Genomic DNA, 23,481 nt, shown 5'->3' with positions numbered 1-23,481 from the left:
AAATCAATAGAATAAAAAATAGAAATCATTCACAAACCAAATGAAGCAATTGTGGCTATAGTACCGAAGATGACAAGTACCAATCACTAACAAAAATAGTCTGTGAGTGAACAGCATTGTGTAGATTGTGTTTCTACACAATTTTGCATATACATGCCAGCCATCTACCATGTATTTGACCAGTATCAAATGACGTCTTTTATTTTGAAAGCAAGCCCGGAAATCAATTTTGTGGTCTTTTGTTGTTAATGGACGTTGTTTGGAAACGTCTGCAAGAACCGAAGTTGGAACCTTGCGCATGTGTGAGGTATCATGCGACACAAAAACAGCGATAGTGACGACGGGAAACGTAGTTTAAAAACAGATTACCCGAAATGCAATAGCATTCGTGAAATGCCAGGCGGGGAATAGAAAAAGTAACACCATGCGAGAATTCATACTGCGATTTTTGGCAGTTTAAAAATAATCTAAAAACTAAATAACAGGGTGCGAAAACAGGACAGGCTATTGTTGAACAGTTCTGTTTGTATTTGGAAAAGGTGACATATTTTGTCCAAGTATGTTGTGAGTGAAGACAAGATCGCAGATTTGGCCTTCACGCAGGCATCAAAGCTAACTAGCGTGTTAGCTGTGATGCTACGTTGCTCGCTGAGCGTCTTCGTGAGTAACGTTAGCTGAAGTCCAAATAGCCAATTGGTAGTAAATGTGTGCCTCCTAAGATAAAATGTCTGGCTTTAACTTTGGATCGGGGACTCTTGGTTCTGCCAACACTGGTGGAGGATTCGCATTTGGGGCCATAACCAGGTAATTACATATTTTAAAATTCCGATTTAGCTAACGTTAGCGCAGCCGGAGTTAACCTGACGTTAGCAGGTAACGAAGCTTGCATGGCTGTAACAAGGTTAATTTAGTTATCATTATACAGCACAGGGTTGTACAAGGAAATGCAAGCTGTAGTCCCTTCATGCTACACATATAAAACAGAAAACTATTATTTATGGTGGAGTGAAGAGTGTCTGTAACGTTACATACAATATGGGAGTGTGGATTGTTACTTGATGTAACGTTAGCAATCTAACGAGAGGGATTGTTAATGATTATTTTCAGTGATGTTCTATCTGTTGTGTACTTGTGGCTTGTCCTGATAAGCAAAGGCAAATTTGGCGTGACATTCTTCTTAGCATAATGAACTGTAAGGTATCACAGCTTTCACTTTGATCCATCTTGCAAACTGCAGGTTGTCCTGATAATCTGTAGTCTGGGGTATATGTAACAAATGTGTAAGGTAAAAAGTAGGAAGGCATTTCCTTTTAAAATTCACATTTTTCTGTTTAGTAGTTGTCAGTTTGCATTACTGTGACAGGTTATTCCTTGCTTCTAAGTTTACTACTTGACTCATATCATAGAATAACTGTGATTATGTCACTGAACTTTATGCCTTTTGCCTCGTTAGTGCACCTGCGGCCAATACTGGTGGTTTCTCTATCGGGACTGCCCTCGGTACAGCAGCCCCAACCCCTGCCTCAACCACCAGCACCACCCCGTCTCTTGGTCTAGGGGGCAGTCTCTTTGGTCAGAAACCTACTGGAGGATTCTCTTTCAACACACCTGCCTCAAGTAATAATTTCACACGGATACAAAAACAAACCCATTGGCCAGCAGTGAAAGAAATTCCTGTGTAATTAGCTTATCTGCCAGCTGAAATCAAACACCTTGTTGTATGGTATGATGTTCTCTTTTAGGTGCTGCTGCACCCACTGCAGGCCTTACATTAGGTATGTTTGTATTTCTGGGATATTTTTAAACTAAGATCTTGGAAAGTCAATGAAAACAGGTTATAACCTTGATTGTACTTCCTCTCAGGTGCCCCAGCCACTACAGCTGCGTCCACTGGCTTCAGTTTGGCCTTCAACAAGCCCACTGCCTCAGCAACACCCTTCTCCCTCACCACCACTGCTACCACCTCCTCATCAGCTCCTGCAGGGGCAGGTTTAACATTTGGCTCTGTCCTGACATCCACAGCTCCACAGCAGGCTGCAGCCATGGGCTTCACCCTTGGTGGCACAACAGCCACCACAGCAGCCTCAACAGGCCCGTCACTGGGCGGGAGTCTCTTCTCCAGCACTATGTCTTCAGGTGAGATGCAAACAGACAGCCTTAGCTTGTCCACATGTGTTAAGTGGTATGTGCTGAACTTGGCACAGGGTGCGCAGACACAGCACATAAATTATACAACCATGACAAACCATTGTTGTAGCAAGAGTTGTATACAAAGGCAAAGTCAATAAAAAAGTCTTAATTGGTATTAGTAAACTAATGATAATTAACGGTTTTTGGTCAGTGGGTCAGCAAAGTAGTAATGACCTTTTACATAGTTCTGTGACTTCTGATTTTGAATGAGGACATTGATGTTTTAAATTGTTACTGCTGCAGTGGCTTTGATTATGACTCCACTGTCTTAAAGGTGCAGTCAGCAATTCCGCAGTTATCTCCTCACGGTCTGCTAGCTGTCCGTTCTGTTTGTGTACTGAAAAGAAATTCAGGGTTTGTACACAGCCATGGCTCTGTAAATGGGGAACCAAACAAAGTGGCTCGGACTGAGCCACACAATGTGCTCATGCACGGGTTTGTGCTCATGCCGGCTAGTCTCCCTCTTCCACGTCCTTGCCCACGAGGAGTGGAGATATTACCATTCCAACTTGGTATAAAATATTTTACTTGCTACAGCAGACCTCACATTTTTTTCCCTTGTAATTACACATCTTTGCCTGTGTGCTCTTCTGTGGAATGACATCATAGTAAGAAGAAAATCTAAATAATGTTAGAGAGATAACTCTGCCATGTTATTTTCTTCCTTGTTCTTTTAGAATTTGTAATAATATTCGCTTCTGAAGGAGCACTGTTTGGCTATTAAGTTTAAATAACAATCTGTCTCCAGAATTGCTGACTTTCCATTTAACTGATGTCTATTTTAGAAGTAGTTCTCAATCTTGCTGCATAGTAATATAACCTACATGTTTACTTGGTGTTGCAGGTTTGGGTCAGACCACTCTTGGAGGAGGCGGCTTAACATTGGGTTCTCTGTTAGCTACCTCCACTGCAGTATCAGCGGCCCCTGCCCCCAGTATTGGCCTGGGTGGAGTCGACTTTAGCACTTCCTCTGAGAGTAAGAGCGACTCATCATCTGGAGCCAATGCGCAGTAAGTGTCCACAACTGTCCTTAATTGTCCATGCTGTACTGTAAAAAAGTGTAAATAACTGTTTACTGAGATGCATTCAGTGACTTCCTATCCATTTAATGTATACCTGATCAGCTAGGACTATTCAGTTTTATGTAATGATGAAAAACACTCTCTTTCTCTCCTTCAGGGACAGTAAAGCTTTAAAAGATGAGAACCTGCCCCCAGTCATTTGTCAGGATGTCGAGACTTTCCAGTAAGTGTTGTTCTGTGTGTATATATTGTCACTGGATCTGATCCATTGACTGGTCACAAGCCTGGGCACATTGCTTGGCAGGTAGAATTGTGTCATATTTGTTTAAAGATGCAAATGTTGATCTGTTTAATCAGTAGTGTTATTGTTCCAAGGGAGATGGGGCATTTTTGCTGTGTGTTGTAAACATAGAATTGTGAATCTATGACTTCTGCACTAACAACTATTGTGATAAATCTATCGACTAAGGTGATAAATCTATCGACTATTTTACCAATAATTAATACCACGATTAATATTATTCCAAAAAAATCAAACTGACTATTTAAGTTGAGTTTATTTTGACAAACTGTCATTGTATAATGCAGAACAAAACAACATGTAAACAAAGGTTTACATATTAAAATGAAAAACTGTAGGTTTAAATTAGCAGCTCCAACATGATAAAAATAAACGCACACACTGGCACCATCAATCAACGTAAAATACGCCCAGATTCTAACAGACACTATGATTTCAGAAACACAACCCGAGGTCATGCTGTTGTGGCCAATCCGCCGATTAGACCGGTCAAACAACTCCACAGTTCATGGACCAAACTATGATATTCTCCCAGTTGTGTCCTTCCTTGGTTTATTTCGTGCACCCAGCTTCAACGTCTGTGTCTGGCTTGCAATCTATGCTTAAAAATAGCGATACTACGAAGCGTTCTTTGGTTTGTGTCTATTTGTTTGAGAGAGAGAGACAGACGGAGAGACAGCTGTGGTCGAGGGACCTATAGATTGAATAAGGAGATGGAGCGCCGGTAGGAGAAAGCCGTTGAATCAGAGAAATAAAATGTTATTTTCTGATTGTTACACAGCGGTTAATTTCTAAAGCATAGATAAACACGCCCGCGCTGCCGGCATGACGCAGCAATTACTTACTGATATTGAAGAAAAACAATGGTTAAAAATTGAAAACATTTTCAGCGTCGACATCATCAATTACGTCGACTACTATTCGCAGCAGCCCTAATGACTTCTACGCATTAGGTGGAGTGTGGCAATGTGCTCCAAACAAAATCACATTTGGTGTGTCCAGGAGGTTTCCCAAGTGCTGGCAGATTGGCATGTAAAAGCCATAATTTACGTACGTAAGATACTTGGTACTACTGCACCGATAATGTATTGCTGGAAAACATTTTGCGTTGTCTGAGTAATTTCCAATGGTTTCTCTTCCTCCTTTTTTATAGAAAATTTGTGAAGGACCAGAAGCAGGTTCAGGAGGACATCAGCAGGATGTCATCTAAGGCCATTTCTAAAGTCCAAGATGACATCAAGAGCCTCAAACAGCTTCTGTCTGTCAGTGCCAGCGGTCTGCAGCGCCAAGCTCTGGCCATAGACAAACTAAAGATGGAGACAGCGCAGGTAAAAACAGTACATCTGCACACACATGCCTAAGTGTGAGAAGTTATGTTAACTCAAGTGTTTTTTTAGTCCTGATGCACAAATTTTAGTCATAGATCCATATGAGAATAATTCACAATGAACACTTGACTTCCTCAATTCCAGTCAACAAATACACATGACAATTGGTCTTTTTAAATGGACACAAACATTGTATGTACGTACTATTACATATTTTTAATCGCCAAGTGCATATAAGGTTCACAAGAAAATGCTCCAGTTCAATACCAAGATAGAGGTAAGTTGTGTTTTTTTGTAAGGTATAGCTACAGACCAATCTAGCTCTTTCAAATAGGACTTGAAATGAGAGCAACTTAATTGTCTAGGTTGCTGACTGTGTCTGTTACTCACACCATGAACTGAAAATGTGGAAAGTGATATAAAAAAGGTGGCATACTGAATATATATTTTAAAAAAATCCTCTTTCTTTTCTTCTTCAGGAGCTGAAAAATGCTGACATAGCACTGCGTACACAAAAGACTCCCCCTGGACTTCAACATGAGAACACTGCTCCATCAGAGTAAGTAAGCTACCTGATAGTAGTGCTGAAGCAAATCAAAGGGGGGTGTGCAGAAGTGCAGTTAGATTATTTATCTCTTGACTCAAAACAATAATCATCTTATTACTAGTGTAAGCTTCTTAAGGCCTGTTAAGCAATATCGTTAATTCACTAGTCTCAGTTGTTTTCTATATATCAGCTTTTATCACTTCATGGATTCAAGATGAAAATATGTGTAATTTTTCTGTGTTTAGTTATTTCCGTTGCCTGATAGAGCAGTTTGAGGTACAGTTGCAGCAGTACCGGCAGCAGATAGAAGAGCTCGAGAACCACCTGACAACGCAGAGCAGTGGCTCACACATCACTCCTCAGGGTAAGAGGACATTTGTCTGACTTTTAACACAACTCTGGCAAGTAGGTAAAATGTCTCTTGTCATTATTCAATCTATTTTACATCAACCTAAAAGCTGATGACTGTTTTAATGTGAAATTCGTTACTCAAACAGCAAACTATAGATCCGTTTAGAACCAAATTAAACACTGATCCAAATAAAACAAAACAGAAAATTTAAGTGGCAATATAAAAAAATGTTTCTATGACTTTCTATTCCTTGCTCTTTCTTCCCCCTTTCTTTTCATTTACTCACCACAAATGTGCACACAGATGATGATATTGTGTATGTCTTTGTTTCCAGACCTGACCTTGGCCATGCAGAAGTTGTACCAGACATTTGTTGCGCAGGCTGCCCAGCTCCAGTCTGTCCATGAGAATGTCAAGGTCAGTTATTTTCCTCCAGCTTTGTCTGAAAATGATTAAATATTGTCATCAACTTGGCATTGTTTGAAATTTTGTTTTAATAATCTCTAGGGCTGTGTGATAAGGCATTTATCAAGATTTAGTAGAATTGTATTGTGATGATATAATCATATGTTATGCTTTCCAAATTGTAATTAAAACTAAGACAATTAGATATTATACGTTTTCTTTTACATGTGTGAACAACATGTTAATTGCGTTTTTTTCTTTTTTTTGTCTCTCCCTTTTGTTTATGTCTGATATCATAGATCTTGAAGCACCAGTACCTTTCCTACCGCAGGGCCTTCCTGGAAGACTCCACGGACGTCTTTGAGTCCAAACGGGCATCTAACAGGAAGTGGCAGAGTGCGGCGCGAGTCACGACTGGGCCTGCCCCGTTCTCCAGTGTGCCCAACGCTGCAGCGGTTGCCATGGCAGCCACGTTGACCCAGCAACAGCAGCCAACTCCAGGTCTGACTGCCTACAAGTTCTAGAAAGTTCTACTCCTCTCGACTTAAAATAAATGAGGGAGAGGAGAGACAAATGTAATTAGAAGTTTGGGAGAGGACAGGATAAGTGTGTTTTTTTTTAAAATGAGGCAATTGTGGGAGTGGTCAGGTCAAAAGTGGACACAGAGGAGGATTACAAATTAACACAAAACAATCCTTAGCTGGTGCCAAACTATTGTTTCTGTACTTTCTCTAATGAAAGAATGACTAAAGAAAGTGGGAGAAAGGGAGAGATGACCTCCGACAGGAAACCTTTGTGCTGCCTTACCATCTTGTCTCTGACTCTCAGTTCAAGGGTTAGACACATTTATCTAATGCGCCTTACAATAACAGAGTGAGGACATTTTATAGATGGCTCCGATGGGAAATCTGGCAGTGTTGGTGCCAAGCCTATACACTTGAGAATGTCATATAAACACTTTCAGTAATACCGAGGACATAATAACCTACTTCACCTAATTTCTCTCTGTGCCCTCTCTAATAGGATGTTAGAGCAGGTAGATGAGGCTGACATTAGGAAGTCCAGTTATCTCAATTTTACTCACTTGAATCTTGACGTTATAATTAGAGCTTCTAAATCCCATTTGAGTTAGAACTGTTTTATTCAATGGATGCTTGAAATGAGCTAAACTCAATGAAGGTTGTTATGTAATGGGGTTAGACGCATTAGACACTTGCTGTGTGATTTAGATATACTTAGCAAACCTATTCTCTGAATGATTCTGATGATTTGGTGTGTCTGTCTGAATTTTTTATTGTGTCTGGATGATCAGTTGGTGTATACGGTATAAATGTGTTATAATGTAGCTCTTACTCTCTTCAGTAACCAAATTACATCACCTTACTTCGCTGAAAATACAGGACTCTTAAACATTTTTAAGAACAGAATGCAGCTTCTCTTGTTCAGAGTCTTACCATTATAGGTTTTAAAAACCCTACTTACATCAATTTGTATTTAAAAAAAAACAGTTCTATTTATTAATCAAAGAGTCTAAGAGATGTTCATTAAATGTTAACTATCATACCACATGTTAAATTATTTCCATCTTCTGCCAGTAAAAATCAAACTATATAAAGATTATTCTACACAGTATTAATATCCAGTATAAGCAGCAGACTGATCTTTTTATTACACATACTACTTACTCTGAGATTGGTGTCAGAGGTGTGTTGTAATTGACATTTTTTAGGACTTGGTGTTGAGTAAATCCCAAAAATATTTCAATAAGCTCTATACACTAATGTTAAAAAACACAATCAAGCAGGTCATATTGTTTCAGTCACCTCAGCACTCAAAGGCACACAAAAGTCACTTTTAATAAACATTGTACAACTAAAACAACTATGTTAAGAGTAGTGTCCATTATGGTTATTGCCACATATCAGATGTGTTAAACACATTTTCAGCCTTTTTTGTAGGCTTTGGTTTGGAGGCCATTTTACTGGCATATCAGGTAACCCACTTATGATGAACAAACAATGAACAAACTAAGCTACTATGTATATTAGTAGTATTTCTGCTGTCTTCTTGTAAAGTTTAAGAAAGTGTAGTAAAGACTTACTTCAAAAGTCTGAAAGCAATATTTTAATTGGATTGGGTTGCAAAGGCAGTATGGTTTAAAAATTCTCACATCGCAAATTATAGAAACGTCAGCTTAAGTCTGGTTTCATTTGCAGATTTCTGCTCCTTTTCACAAAAACCATCAAATCTGCTTAGACTGTTATCAGATCTGATAGCCACCGATTTTTACCCAGACAATGAATGTGGCTTATTTTTTCAGTGTAATAACATTTGAACATTAACATACCTTTGATCGCTTAGCAGGACATGCAGATGCTATTCTGAATAAGCATCTAGCCTATTTAAGCATGTGCCAAGTAGGGATGGGAATATTTTACCAAGCCATCGCTTAACCACAGTTTGCAGAATAAAGCCCTTCACAAACAACCCCGTTGCCACAGTAGATCAGATCTACTTGTGTGGTAGAAGAGCACACTACCTCGGTGCCTGCTGAAGATTTGTTTTCGTGTTGCTTTCCATTTTTGATTACATATAAAGCCAAATCAATTTCTGATAATTTGTTTATTGTAACCCTGTGTGCTCTGGGTATGCTAGCTGTCTGAAAAGGATGCATTGCGCTGTAACTTATTTCTAACTCATAGTTTTGCAGGTTTGTCAACCCCAGAGTTGGGCACTGGATTACATTATTGCTTTTTTAATGTTAATGATAGTATTTAGCATAATTCCCATCCCTATTGCCAAATAGTGGTTATTCTCTAGTATTTGACTCAGTCATTTCATAGACAAAACCTAATCACAAGTGGATGTCTTGGTCTCTTCAGTATTTATTTACCTATTTATTTCTATTTTATTTTTCATTTGTGTGTAACTTGTCCATAAATGGAAGTGCGTAGTGGAGGGTGGCCACAGCACATACAACACTAACCATGCAGCTGGGTGGCGCTAACTTCAGGCAAATTCTTGTTTGACCCATGTACTTGTCGGTGCGGCGGTTGGTTGTGTAGGCCAAAAGATTGTTCAGATTTATGCCTCAATGGACATAAGGTTAAAGGCCAAAAGACTCAGGACTGAAAATATGAACTATTTAATTACCTGAACTGTAAATTTAAACTAAGAAATTGTCTTTCCATTACTGCACTTAGTTGGTCTTGAAGTGGAAGCGAGGCTGATAACCCTGTGACAAAAATAGTCTGCATTATCTCACTGTTCAATACTAAAATGCATTTGGTTGGTTTGGTTGTATGAGGCCATACCACTGTTACTTGATTTAAGCTATTTCACGTAAGGGCTACTGTCAGCGTAACAGGGCTGGATCATTTGATGTTAAGTTCGGTTTAGTAAAGATGTAGAGTAAAAGTGCTGTTCACAAGTTGTAATTTCAGGTATTTTCTCCAAGGTGGTGGGACTTTGTATGGACCTTTGGCTGAGACAAGTTTCTTGTGTAGGAAATCTGCTCATTGGTTTGACTTAATTAATTAATGATTGAGTCCAATTTGTTTGGTAGTTCAGAAGAGAAGAATGATTTTTGCTGCTCATACTGGTCTTTCAGTTACCAGTAAGATACATTGGTAAGCAGACAGATCAGTGTGATCAGATTGTATGTCTGCATGGGGTTTCCTTTCCCACCATTTAATGATGAAAGGATACAGTGTTGCTTGGTGTAGATACTTGTGAGAGCTTAGCCTCTTTGGCACGCCGAAGAGTAAGGACAAAAAAAAGTAGTTTAATGTGATATGAACTGGTTTTCAGTTCACTCTCCAGCACTTATCTGTATATTGCTGCTAGTTACAGTGGTGCTCGGTGAACCCAACCTAATTGGTTCTTTCTTGATGGAGCCGCTGTGTGTTAAAAGAAACTGCTGCTTTGGACATTCCAGTCCTCTGTTAAACAACTCTTAAACAATTTTTTGTAGGATTGATATACAGTTTCAGACCGAGCTGGACGTCTGTTAGCTAAATTTCCAAGTTGTTCCGAATTTTGACTTTTGTGTAGTTTAGCTTACACCGTAATATTTTGTCTTCCACATCTCTACAGTCGCACTTGGGACAATTAAATTATGGAATAATTATTGGTCTGTCAAAGCTGTTTGGACCTTGAAGGTGATAGTGGATATTTAGCCACCTTATTCCTGTATGTTCCTGTATGTTAGGTATCTGTCAGTAATATGTATGCAAATGCTGACTGCTGTATTTTATTGAATGCCATTACAACAGCAGGAGTGATCCCATTTACCTCCTTTTTAAAAAATGTTTAAAAAAAAAAAAACACGTGAAGGAATTAAAATGTGATTGGGGGGGGGGTTAAATGGTTGGCATAGTACTAGCACCAAAATTTGCCTACAGTGCTATAACTTGAGTTATTCTAAAACTCTAATGATTCTGAATTGTGTATATGGTATCTTTTTTTGTGTGTGATTTTGAGCTTTGAGTTCTCTAAAGTGGGCTAGATTAGTCGAAAATCAGAGTGTGGTCTTTTGAGTGATTGGCTGTTACAGACTGTTTTTAATGGGGTTATTCTCTCCCTCATTTCCTTTTGACCATTTATTATATGCTTACATTATGCCTTTTTTGTAGTGGTTTTTCTATATGTGGCTTTCAGGAGGTACTACTACTGCAGGTTTGGGGGGTCTTTGTGATCTCTGACAACTAGACTGAAGAATCTCTTACAATATGTTAACCAGTCACATCACCTAAGTCAGACTTGATCCAACAGAGAAAAGTGTTTGTAGCCTGTAATCATGTAGATTTATCCATGGTGCAGCTTTTGTGTTCAAAAACAACCAGTAACCACCAAGAATTTGGCTGTTAAACACGAACCACGAAGGTCATTCAATTCCAGTTGAAAGGATGGCCCAAAACTTGAACACATGGACTTCCACAGGCAAACTGTAACTTATCACTGAGTTTCCTTTATTTTGACCAGTTTACACTGAGAGGCAGCCATAGATGCCAAATTCACATTTCTTATCTAAATCTCGAGTGCTTTTACTTGTAGATGAATGTGTTTAAACTTATATAACCAATGCCTGTTGATACAGTATATTTAATATATAATATGGTGTGCCTTTTAAGCTATATTCAATAATTGTGTGATGCATTTTTTTTGCCGTATGCTAGTTCATTCACTCTCAGAAATCTTGAAAAATTTGGAAACTTGTCAAATGCAGTAGCAGTTAGCAATTAACAATCAATTCTGTTCTAAACTGTTTGTGTTTTATGTAAGTGGAATTGCATATTAAATTGACAATAAATCAATTTTTAAACAAACAAACGTTTGTCCTTGTTTCTTTTTGACTGGAGTTGTTTTAACAATGCAGACTAATTGGAATCCTTGCAAAATTTGAATACATAAAAGAAAAAAATTGCATAGTTGGGGAAAAAAAGACAAGTTTCTGAGTGAAAGAACTAGCAGCATTTTTTTTCCACAGTTTGTCAGCAACGATAACTGTACTGCTGATTAGCTGGAATGTTAGAAAGATTTTAAACTAACTATTTATAAAGTACATATATTTGTGCACTGCAGTTGTAAAAGCATGGTGCATTTCCTTATTCTTATACTGTAATATTATATTTCTAAAGCACTATGTGAGGGGTGTATAGAGTAGTTACTTAGCTGCTGCAATATTTTGATGTGCCTACAAACACTGCCACTGTTAGATTACTCTTATACCATCTATTGCAGACTTACAGATGCATTTGAAAACTTTAAGAACAAAGTATTCAAAACCTAGATTTTTATTTTATCTTCTTGATATATAAGCATATTTTCAAATTTCATATTGTCAAAGTGAAAAGGAAGTCAATTTTATGTGACTGAAGTGCAAGTCATAAAATGCAAAATGTGTCCTTGTCATGGCGAATGTTCTTACAAGCTTTTTTCAAAGGATGAATATAGTTTACTTCACACACACCCAACACATTCAGAGGAGTAAAGCATATGCTCTCTCTCTGTGCCTTAGGGACCCAGGCACCCTTGGGGGCAGGGTTCGGAAACCCCTTTGCCTCGGCAGTGGGCACTAGCTTGGGCTCTTCTACCCTTGGAGGTATTACCTCTGCCTTTTTTTTTTTTTTTTTTTTTTAAAGTTAATGTTCCCTTTTGTTTTCTTCTTCCCTTACACAGTCTACCATTTCCCTAATTCCTCCTAGCTTTTAATGCCAAGCAGCCATTATGTTTAAGGTCTTTGTGTTCTCTCGTATGAAAGTAGTGGTAGGCAGTATGTATGTGTCTGAGAGAGTGGTGCAAAAGCACAAAGCTTGGCAGTTGTTCTTTTCTGCTCTTCCTTGCGCAAGAGGTCAAGTGCGTTCATACCACAATAAAACTGAGCGACCACTTGCCACAGGTCACTGTACCTTTACATGTTGGATGATTTTTTTCCTTAGTGAGGAGAAATTTGGCCAAATAATTCACCAGTCTGTTATACTAAAATAATGTTCTATATGTTGTTAAAACACTTGTCAACTGGCAAATCCACTTGGCCACAACAGCCAGTTAGAAGTAACTTGGCAGTGTGGGAGCAAGTGGTCTGAACGCAGACCAAGTTGGTGTGTTCTCTTGTAGTTGGTATGTTTGGTAAAATCTTTCTCATGTCGTTTTTCTCCCTTTGGCCTTTGCCTTGCCGTGCAGTGTACTGTGAGTCCTGTTTTGTTCTCCAGTCAGAAGTTAAGCTGTGCGTATATGTTTGCTAATGCCTGCCTGTGTGTACTCCTGAGGCTCTGCTCCTTGTATTCATTCCTAGTGTAGGCTGTGTGCTGAGCCCAAACTGACTTCCATGTCACTCTCTCCTACAGGTTTTGGTGGTGGGCCAGGATTTGGTGGGGTGGGGACTGGGGGGTCTTCTTTTGCCTTCTCCACCAGTAAGCCCACAGGAGGCAGTCTGAGTGCAGGTACAGACATATTATATATACCCCCTTCACACCCAGCTCCAAAAAATGACAGCAACTAGAGAAATTACAGTCCAACTAGAATCTGAGTAAGCTTATGTTTGCGAGTGTACTTCCTGAATTGTGATATTTCTCTGAGCATGTCATCAGATGTCATTGGACAAGCTATTCTGAGCTTCAAAGCAATGTGCAGATACTGTATCATACGTTTCTCTGGTTTCCTCTCTGCTCTAAGTGGGCTTTGTCAACATCATCCTTGTGTAGTCTTGTAAGGCTTTTACGCAAGTGTGGTGGCAGTTTGGCCACATCACATTTTAGGATGTGGGGTTTTACATCAGGTGGACAAAATCTGTTCACAACTTAGCAAATGCTGGAATCAATATCTTATATTTTTATCTTTTATTTGCACCATTACTTTTGTATTCTCTAACATTTCTTATTTTATCCTCTTTTTCTTTTTTGTCCTTCTGTGTCCCCTGTCTCTTGCTTTTCTAGGTTTTGGTAGCAGTAGCAACTCTGGCTTTAACTTCAGTAACCCTGGTATCAACCCCTCGGCTGGCCTGACCTTTGGCGTGTCTAACCAACCTGCCGCAGGCTTCGGCACAGGAGGACCCCTTCTCCAGCTAAAGAAACCCCCCGCTGGTAATAAAAGGGGCAAGAGATAGAACCAAGAAACGACAGAACCCTGTGACTGACCAGCTGACCAGCTTGGGGTTTGTAGCGGGTAAGGCCTGGTCTCCCAAAAGCATATAAGTGCTACAATAATCATTATCCAACTACAGAACAAGGAAAACATCAGGGATGGGATTGAACCCACCATAAAACAGCAACACAGGGTCACCCATTGAGGTATATGTTCAAGAAACATTGAGAAAAAGAAAATCCCATTGACCAACAAGCATAATCTTTTTATCTTACAATGGTCTGTATTGTGTGCTGTTATACACTGATTTGATCCCATTTAATTTGATTCCAAATTGCCAAGTCCTTAGCCAGTGTTACCTGTCAGTTGATACAAAAAGTTGCCTACATTCATATGTTCCTATTAGGTCCATTTAAACAATAAAATTATATTTCTTAGGTCTTATTAATATAACTCTGAATCAATATGGTAGACAGTGGCATGTATGGAAAGGTTAAAAATAGTGTTTGCTTATTTTTAAACATGACATTGACTCAAAATGTTGCCTGCACACTAGATTCTGTAGTGCTACAATGCTTTTGGGAATGCCAGCCATGGACAGAGCTGGGTCAATTACAAATCTTTCTGTTATCTGTAAGGAATTTCTTTAGTCTGAATATTGTACAAGATCGATGTGTTTTTGCGCTTTGAGGTGGACGGTGCGGATGGTTCCATTGTGTTACACCAACTGTCAATCACAAAACTGCACTTGAACGCCTCTCAAATGATGACTTGGTCCAAGTCTCGTCCAGGGAAGGGTAAGGTAAAGGGAAAGAAGCATATGGAGTAATAGTTGGTTGGGAACAGCGTAGTCCCTGCCTGAAGGTGTCAATGGGGGGTATTATCTGATCCTAGATAGTTTTATAGGCACAGGAGGGTGTCCAGGGTGGGTTTTTGAGGAAGCACAGTTTTATTTTTATATCAAGTGGAGAAAGATGACATTCGGGAGGGGTAAAATGGGACTTGCACCTTGGGATAGTCCATTATCTAGTCCACGTAACCTGTGTTGTTTTTGCTAGAGTCCATCCTTATCATTGTTTAATAATTACTTTTTAGACACATTTTGTTTGGCCCAATGTAAGAACTTGGGAGAGGAAACGCTATGCTGTTTGTATCACATGGCTCCCATTAAATGTTAAGTTAGTTGAATCTGAAAGGGATTTCACATGCAAATTCTACCTACTCAGTTTACACATGTGCTAGAATAAATTTGCACTTACCAGTGTATATGACCTGACAGTGATAGTGTGAATGTGCATGTGTGCCTATTGCACAAGTATGAATTTGTCTCTCTAGTCTATCATAGTCGCTGACTTCTTTTGAGCCTCTGGTGTGGTATAGGGGGAAATTCTGCTTTTTTAAATTGTCCATGTCCGTTACCAAATACTGGTAGTTGTACTATTATTTTCTAATCACAGTCTGTGTAAACCTGTATTTTCAAGAAGCAGTTTCATAATAAAATCTTCAATATGATGTTTTGCCTGTTTATGGCATCACTTCAATAAATGTGTGTGTTGACACAGAATTGTGTCTGTGTGTTTGTCTGAATGTGTGTCACCTGATTTTGGATAGTTCTAACTTGAATCTGACAATGGAGACACATTAAATTTTTACCACTTTGATGCCAGGATAACAGTCTATGTCAGCATTCTCATAGCCTGTATCCAATACATTTTTCTGGGAATTGCACAAGTAAGTAACCTTTTTGAAAATCTTTGTGGAGTAAGTTTCAAAAAAATAGTTGCTATGGAAAACTGCAGTGTCTGACAGTTGTACTGGATAAAACAGGACCACTGATTCTGGTTGAACACGGTTAAGAAGTAAGATGTCCTTTGACCATTCTGCTCAGCAGAAGGGGCTGTAATGCACTTCACGGCGTTCCAGCCACTCTAGAAAAACAAGAAGAAGAAGAAGAAGAACGCTGTTGCTATGCGACGATGCTGGAATACACATAAGTGGCAGGCATAAATCAACATTTGAGCTAGGCACCCATATTTTAGCCGGACTTACCGTGGTATTTTTTCACATTCATTGTTCAACAATCCAGGTAACGTTACAGTTTTTTAATGCGTAAGATATTCTAACAGTTAAAGTTAGTGAGATAAAAAGCCAGCATTTGCCAATTTAGTTTGTAGCCGGTAGCATTATGACCAAATAAAGCTCAATTAACTAACATTAAGGAAGTGTATAAATGCATTTATATATATTTAAATCATTAGAGCAAATAAGAAATTATGATAAACAAAAGTAGAAATGTTTTGTCAGCATTGACTGTCTTGACCCGCTCTTACCATATCTCTGCTCTTGAGTTTAGGGAACTACGGTAACCTAGCGTTAGTTAACGCTAGCTACGTGTATCTAGCGTACTGTCTAAGTTATTTTCTTTATCCGCCGTTTATAGAGCAGATTCAGCAGTTGTTACTATAAAACACTGTTACACCTTTCGGGTGGCTAATGCCACATTCAGAGACACATTAGCGTTAATATTCTTGGCATTACTGTCTTGCTGTATTTGTCATTCAAGGAAATAAGTAAAATTGATGATAACTCCATTGCCGTATGAACGGGATATTCTCCAGCATGGCTCCTTTTATCATACAGAAACATTTTTCTACCAGTAAATATACATATATGTAGCTTGTCGAACTTGTATTCTTTTTGAAACATGTTGCTTTCATGGTCTTTACCGCCATATTCCTCTCAAACTTCTCCAGTGTAACAGCAACATTGGATAGCTAAGTCGAGAGAACCAGAATGGAATTTTTGTTACAACTAATGGTGTGTTATTGTCAATGTGCATAGTTTTAAGTGGTCAGGGAGCTGCCACCTTTTTTATTTTCTCTTAGATCTGCTAGATTTCATCTACTAATTGGACTATATTACAATGTTTTATATTGCAGCCATGCCTCTTCCAGACACAATCTACTGTGCCCAGCAAATCAATATCCCACCGCAGCTGCCAGATATCCTCAAAAACTTCACTAAGGCAGCCATCCGTACACAGCCCAAGGATTTGCTGCTGTGGTCTGCTGCGTAAGTCCTAGTCTTTGTCAGTGGTGGTTTGGGTAGAGGGTAGGGATACATGTTGATTGTGTTTTTTACAATCTTGATCTCTTGAACAATACCACAAACAGTGTCCCCAGGCAGCATCACTGTATGAAAAGGCAGGCCCTTTTCACCTGTGCATCTCATCTTTGCGTTGACTGGCTGGCTGTAATTGGATCCCAGAGGCTTCCATGTTACTGTGGCTGTTAAAGTATCTGACTTGCTCCAACAAAGAAAAAGAAACTACTGGATAAAATTTAAATACATCAAGAATTTTTTGTACCCCTAAGGACTGTCATATCATCTGCTATTTTATTGGCCAATGTAGCTTGGCAGTGTTTACATAAATAATAATAAAGTGAGCCATATGGTAAAAATAAAAACAATTCAAATGTCTCCTGGGTTACAAGATGTTTATATGCTATTAAAGTAACACCAGGCTCTGTTGCCTTTCAGAGATGCTGAAAGTCATGCTGCCTCTAAATTCACTGTAAAATGTTATTTAAACTGTGAAGTAAGATAAGCCACAGTATGCCCTTTAGCACAATAAGAATATCTGTAAACTTCAGACAAAGAAAACACATGATGATTTATTCAAACTGATGGTACTCATGAGAACTCACATTGGACTCATGCCTCATTTTAAAGAGTTTCCCTATGGGGATCAATAAAGTATTTCTGATTTCTGATTTACATAGTCTGCTTTTATCACTTTATTTGATTAGCATGCTTAGGAAGCATGGGACATGAGTGACAAGCAGGGTGAAACAAAGCACAGTATTTAATAATATATGTTTGTTAATGTGTGTGTGTCCCCTCCCAGATACTTCAGTGCGCTGTCTAAAGGAGAGTGTCTGCCTGTCAAGGACAGGCTGGAGATGAATGTTGCCACCCAGAAGACAGACACTGGGCTGACTCCAGGCCTGCTTAAGACTCTCCATAAACAGGTATTTTCTCTACAGCAGGATCACACCTCATAGAACTGATCACATAATCATTTGCTTCATATTATTGCAGGTGGAAGAAAAGTATTTAATGTATTGCATATTTTCCAGTGTGTTTTCCACTGTTCTGAATTTGAATGTCCTGTGCAGGCTACATTCTGTAATTTATTACTGTACCTTGTGTTCTATGAGTGTAATTATTAGTTGCATTAAGTTTAATATCCACATTTGCTTACACTTATTTTCTTTTGTTTCTGTGCATCTGCATATTGCAGTGATGCTGTTTCCCCCATGTGAATCATTAAAGTGTCATATTATTGTAAACCTGTTTTATCTCACCTGGGGCATCTACTGGCATCTTGGTGTGGTGGATTCATTAAAAAACTGAATAATTAATATTTCCTTAAAGGCCAACACTTAAGCAACAGTCTTACCATTGTGAGGAAGCTGCTCTCTTTCTGCCAGTAATATTAGATTTACAGAGTTATTCATTTTCAAAACTGTGCTTACTTTAGAAAAGTTGAAAAACTAAAGAAAAGTCTGCTAACTTTATGGCCACAAATCTAGCACATATACAAAATTGTATACATATCAATATACCAGCTTGTAGTGGGAATAAACTCCTCTTCTTATGTATCTATCCTTGCTGTGTCTTAATTACATAGCTTCCTATACATAAAAGTCTACATAAGTAAAGGGAGTCTTGCTGATAAACATATCATTAGTATGCCGGTATCAGTAGTTTTATGGCTGCCTGATTCCCCAAATCCAATACTGCTTTTTATTTCAACAAATAATACTGAATAATTACTCATGGTTTGTTTTACAGTAATTTTTTTTTCTCATAATTTCTCCTAACCCCCCACTCCCCCCACCCAATCTTAGCTGTCCCCGGGCTAACATGCAGCAAGGAGGAACTGCAGAAGAAATGGAGGGGTCTGTGTCTACCCATGGACCAGCTTGAAGCCCTGTTGTCGCTGGGCAGCTTTATCTCAGATATCGACTGTATGGAGTTTTTCGCCCTGGGCTGCAGTGCTCTGGGAGGGGTGAGATATTATATAATGCCAGATATAAATGCAAACATCACTTTATACCACTTCCTTTGAGCCTTAAAACCTACTGTGAGGCGAAGCACAGCTGGAGATCCTCAAGCAGCACCTTTTTTGTTCATCATACAGTCTAGTCTCCTAGTGTTAAGACTAGATCCAGATATCCATGATCCAGACTTCTCCATCAAAGTCCCCAGGCTCCAGATAGAATGACTGGATAAATCCTTCTCTGACTACTTGAATCTATATTAAGCCAACGATTTTGCTTCAAAGCTATAGATAGAGCAGAAGAGACAGATTAAAGAGAATTTCTTTAACCAATGAGAAGTTTGCAGCTGATGACTTAGAATCTGCAAAGGCAAATGCAGCTCAGCATTAACAACACTATGTGCTCAATGTCAGTTGTTTGGAAAGGATGCTGCTGTGTATGAGGCTGTTGAACACTTTACCACATGAGGGCAGTCATGTTCTACACAGATTAGGCTTTTTTTTAAACTGTCTGTGAGCTAGTGTGTGTGCATGTAGGTGTATTTGCCGTGTGTGCTTGTGATGCACAAACGGGACGAATGATCATACTTGAATGCTGAATGCATGTATTTGTATTTGTGTGTCTGTTTTTTCAAAAAAAAAAAACCCTACTGTCTGCTTCTCTGTGTCTCTGTATGCACTTTCTCAGACCCTCATGAGTTCTCTGAAGTTTGCCTGTGAGATCCTGACTGAGGATGAGGAGGGCGGTGCTGCGAGGATCCCGTTCAACACCTTTGTCAAACTTTACACCTACCTGGCTCACCTGGACGGGGACATGCCACAGCTCCACATTGACAACTTCCTCAGCAGCCTGCAGCCACAAGTGTAGGTGTTGTTTGTGTGTTCTCAGATTTATAGCTGACACTGTGCTTATAGAAATGAAGCCTACCTCATTACTTCCACTTGCAATAAGCAGAGTGGATGTAGGCGGTGGAAAATTACTCTATTTTCCAATAGAAAATTACTTGGTGATGCTATATGCATCACCAATAGAGATGCTACCCAGTTCTCTTTTCTCAAACAGCCTAATTATTTTTTTCATTTGAATCAGATCCCCTTGGATTCAGCTCCAGTCAAATCTCATAAAAAGTCCTTATTTTACTCTTTTGTCTTTGTAGACTGTCAGTCATCAAGGTCACATGATATCTACAAATATTAACTTGTTTGGAGTCACGTGACCTCAAAAACTCCCATGTACCAGCAAGTGCAGTTGCCTTTAGTTCTTACAACTTCACAGTGGAATTCTTGACTAGAACTGTATTTCACATAGTGTTTAACGAGGGACATATTTAATTTTAAAAATGCAGGAAATACATTCAAAACTACTTTAAGCTGAAGGTTTGCTGCCAATATGTTTTCTGCAGTGATGACTCTGGATGTGCTGAACACTGCTTTAGCTCTGTTTGGCCCAACACTTCTGCCAGTCAATGTCGGTAGGCTAAGAAGCACAGACAGTTAAAAAGCTAAGCCAGGTCCCCCTGGCTTCAGATGATGTTGTGAGATACTGATATTCACTGTCGTGAAAATCCTTATGCTGCTGAGTAGAGCTGTTGCACTGATGCACTGGTTTCTCTGCCCGACAGCAACAAGCAGAACGGCACGATTCAGGTTTCCAACTTCTACATCAGCAGGAAGTGAGGGAAGGAGAGACAGAAAGCAAAGGAATACAGGAAGGAAGGAATAGAAGTAATAAAATGACAGTGTTCAATTAATAAATGGGCCTGCTAATACTCTTTCAAGCACAGCTGTTGTTTCATTACCTAGAAATTGGTCCCATTAATTGTTAGCATCATATTATTCATCATTGTCCAGCTGAACGAGGCTGCTATTTTGAGCCAGGTTGGAATCTTTTAATGAGCAGCAAGAGAGGCACAAAGTTTCCTTACACAAACTGTCAGGTGGAGTGTGTGTATGCTTTTTATTGCCTGTTCCCTTATGTCTGGGTTAGCCAAAGTTCATTTATCACACACACACAGCCTATCAGCTTGCAGCATCACCGCATTTGGCCTCTCAGCTGGTGTATTCACTTCGCCGAGCAGATGAAAAAGAGGAGAGGTAAGGAGATTTTCAGCTCGTGTTAAAGACCTAAAACCCCCTGTGTTTTGTTCACTGCTCTATGTAATATTGTAAATGGCCAAGTACAAATGCAAACTCAGACAGGTTTATTACACTAGTCAGAGCACACAAAATAACATGCAGGGCCAAGAAAAGAGGCACATACACACATGCATAAATCTCACACCCAGTCTCTTCAGCACATAATTTTAGATTTACACATTTTTAAGACACTCAGGTGTCAGTGTGAGAGCATAATCTGTGGTCACAAAGGCACAATATGACACTCTTTTCTCATGAACTGTTTTTTTCCTCAAACACACACACACACACACACAGGCTTGTAGTTGTGTCATTTTGTGAGTATTTCATCAGGCAGAACAGGAAACAGGATCAGTGGGAATTCACAATTCAAGCACAGTTGGCAGTAGGTTTTAGGGGTGGAGGATACATACACACACACACACATACACTGAAGCTTACCCCTTGCAGGATTGCAGCTGTGGCTGAGGCAAAGGGATTGAAGGACAGATAGAATCTCTGATAACCTGATAACTGCATGCTCTCCACCCGTATGACACAGCAGAAAAGAAATTTAGTCAGGGCTTAAAACAGAGATCTTTCTGTGAACCACACAGTAGAATTTAAATCATGTTGACAATAACTCAGTATTGGTTTTAATCTGCTCAGAATACTTTAATGATAGGGAAATACAGATTTTGATAGATACATTGTTTCTGTTCAAGTGGAGTCTGAAACTGAGATATTGGGTTGACAAAGATTTTGGCATTCTAGCCATCAAAACTGTTTTTATTAAATAACACCACACAGCCATAGCCTATCATGTACAAGGATGTGGATGACCCAGCTTGAATTAAAAAGTTAAATAGAAACTTATAATTTTAAGCTACACTAAAATGATTTCCCAAGAAGGTTTAAACACTATTTGCTAAATAGAAATAGAGACAAATTTTGACTTGCACTCTTGTGGTCCTGCAACCACAGGAACCAAAAATCCCCAAAACCTTTTTTAGGAAATCAGGAACTTCCAGTTTTGGTTCCAGGGCCATAGTTCCTTCTCCCCAGAAAGCCCCTGCTCCCAAGTTGGTACTTTCCAGTGGCCCAGGATCTTTTGGGATTGAGTTTGCAGGGCTGAACATTGCTGACTGCAGCAGTTTGTGGACAGTATTCATTCAAACTGTAAGCACGCACGGCCTGCTAGTATCAATATTATGACATCCAGTGGGAATTTTGTTTCATTTTAGTGGCATTTTAAATTACGTTTTGTTGTTGACTGAGAAAGACAGTGGACAAGAGAAGCAAATCTAAAAGTTTTCACTGTGGTTATTACAACAGAAAAAAAAACAGTTTTCTTTAGAAGCTTTAGAGTCTTGCGTCTTGCCTTTTTCAATATCCCTTTTGACCTCTGCTAGTCTTCCTTCAAGTACACTGTATATTTAAAAATCCCACTCTCATAATAGCAAACTACAAAGAGCAACACTCTGCTGTCTCAAACCAAACTACGGTTCTACTTCCGTTTCAGTTATCGGTCTAAAACTGAAACCACTAAAACGTGCACTACTACTACTACTACTACTACTACTACTACTACTACTTGCACTTGATCTATTGAGAAATGATTGTTGGGTCACACCTGTCCTGGATGACAATTCTAGTAAAGTAAATTGTAATTTATATTCATGTATAATTTACCTAGACAATCCACTATGGACCTTGTTACCGTGTATTGATTATCACGCCTGCCATTAAAGACAAGGAGATACAGCTGAAACACAGAGAAATATTCCTGTAATACAGACCTTCTGAAATAATGACTCTTTACTGTCCGATACTTTCCACTTTTCACCATACAGTGTGAAACAGTGACATTTGTAGGCCTATCCTCAAATTTCTATGCAACTAAAACTTATTTTTAGGTGCATCCTCCATCCAGTACAGTGGTACAGCTTCAGAGCTGTATGCTCCATTCTTTTAGGATGTTGTAACTTGGGAGAACCATGATGTTATTGCAAAGATGTCAGTGTTCTAGGAAGCCCAGCTCCAGGGTGGACCTTGTTGCACAACTTTTACTGTTTCTTCAAGCTTTGCTCATAACATCACATCTCCAGGGACACGACGAATGTAGCAGAGCAGTGCGAAAGACACAGGAGAACAGCGAGTGGACACAAAGGCCCCATTTTAGCATTCCTCTCTGTAGCTGTTGTGTAACAGATTTCAGGGAAAGATTGAGGGAAAACATGATTCATGCTGGATGGATGGATGGATATTTTATCAGTCAGCTCTATTACTGTAGTCAATACAGCTGTACTCTATTTTGTTGACAGCATGTTAGGGAATTGTGTAAATTAATTGGTTGTTTTTACATGATTTAATCAGTCTAAAATTCATTGTTATTAGTTTTTATTAGTTATCTATTAGTCTTAATAATAACCTTAATAACAAATATCATGATTTTATAAGTCAACGGTGAGATACAGTAACTGGGACATTTGCATTAGCTGTTCAGTTGTATGTGTATTGCTTACAGACTGTACTGTACCAATGTCATAGATGTCTAACAACATACTATATG

The 23,481-nt window shown here is 39.1% G+C and overlaps 2 protein-coding genes across 6 annotated transcripts; both read left to right on the top strand.

The window, feature by feature from the left end:
- Positions 1-264: 264 nt before the first annotated feature.
- nup58 (nucleoporin 58) lies at positions 265-15,293 on the top strand. 5 transcript variants are annotated; one of them, XM_044176693.1, is made up of 14 exons: positions 267-804; positions 1,454-1,617; positions 1,743-1,775; positions 1,864-2,136; positions 3,035-3,200; positions 3,370-3,435; positions 4,667-4,841; positions 5,321-5,400; positions 5,634-5,752; positions 6,075-6,157; positions 6,445-6,646; positions 12,165-12,248; positions 12,994-13,089; positions 13,582-15,293. In XM_044176693.1, exons 1-14 carry the CDS (start codon positions 725-727, stop codon positions 13,749-13,751), a joined length of 1,791 nt encoding a protein of 596 aa, XP_044032628.1. In that variant the 5' UTR covers positions 267-724; the 3' UTR covers positions 13,752-15,293. The 5 variants fall into 5 exon arrangements, with proteins under 5 accessions (XP_044032629.1, XP_044032631.1, XP_044032628.1 ...); XM_044176694.1 differs by lacking the exon at positions 1,743-1,775 and having other exon boundaries at positions 265-804; XM_044176695.1 differs by lacking the exon at positions 12,165-12,248 and having other exon boundaries at positions 268-804.
- A 364-nt stretch (positions 15,294-15,657) lies between these two features.
- Positions 15,658-23,481, top strand: ropn1l (rhophilin associated tail protein 1-like). The gene is made up of 6 exons (XM_044176702.1): positions 15,658-15,815; positions 16,669-16,801; positions 17,637-17,774; positions 18,656-18,803; positions 19,483-19,658; positions 20,417-23,481. The coding sequence occupies exons 2-6, from the start codon at positions 16,671-16,673 to the stop codon at positions 20,469-20,471; spliced, it is 648 nt and encodes a 215-aa protein (XP_044032637.1). The 5' UTR covers positions 15,658-15,815; positions 16,669-16,670; the 3' UTR covers positions 20,472-23,481.

Source organism: Siniperca chuatsi, linkage group LG19 (genome assembly GCF_020085105.1).
Source record: "Siniperca chuatsi isolate FFG_IHB_CAS linkage group LG19, ASM2008510v1, whole genome shotgun sequence".
NCBI lineage: Eukaryota > Metazoa > Chordata > Actinopteri > Centrarchiformes > Sinipercidae > Siniperca > Siniperca chuatsi.
The sequence above is the reverse complement of the archived record's forward strand: the minus strand, read 5'-3'. Positions and strand labels throughout refer to the sequence as shown.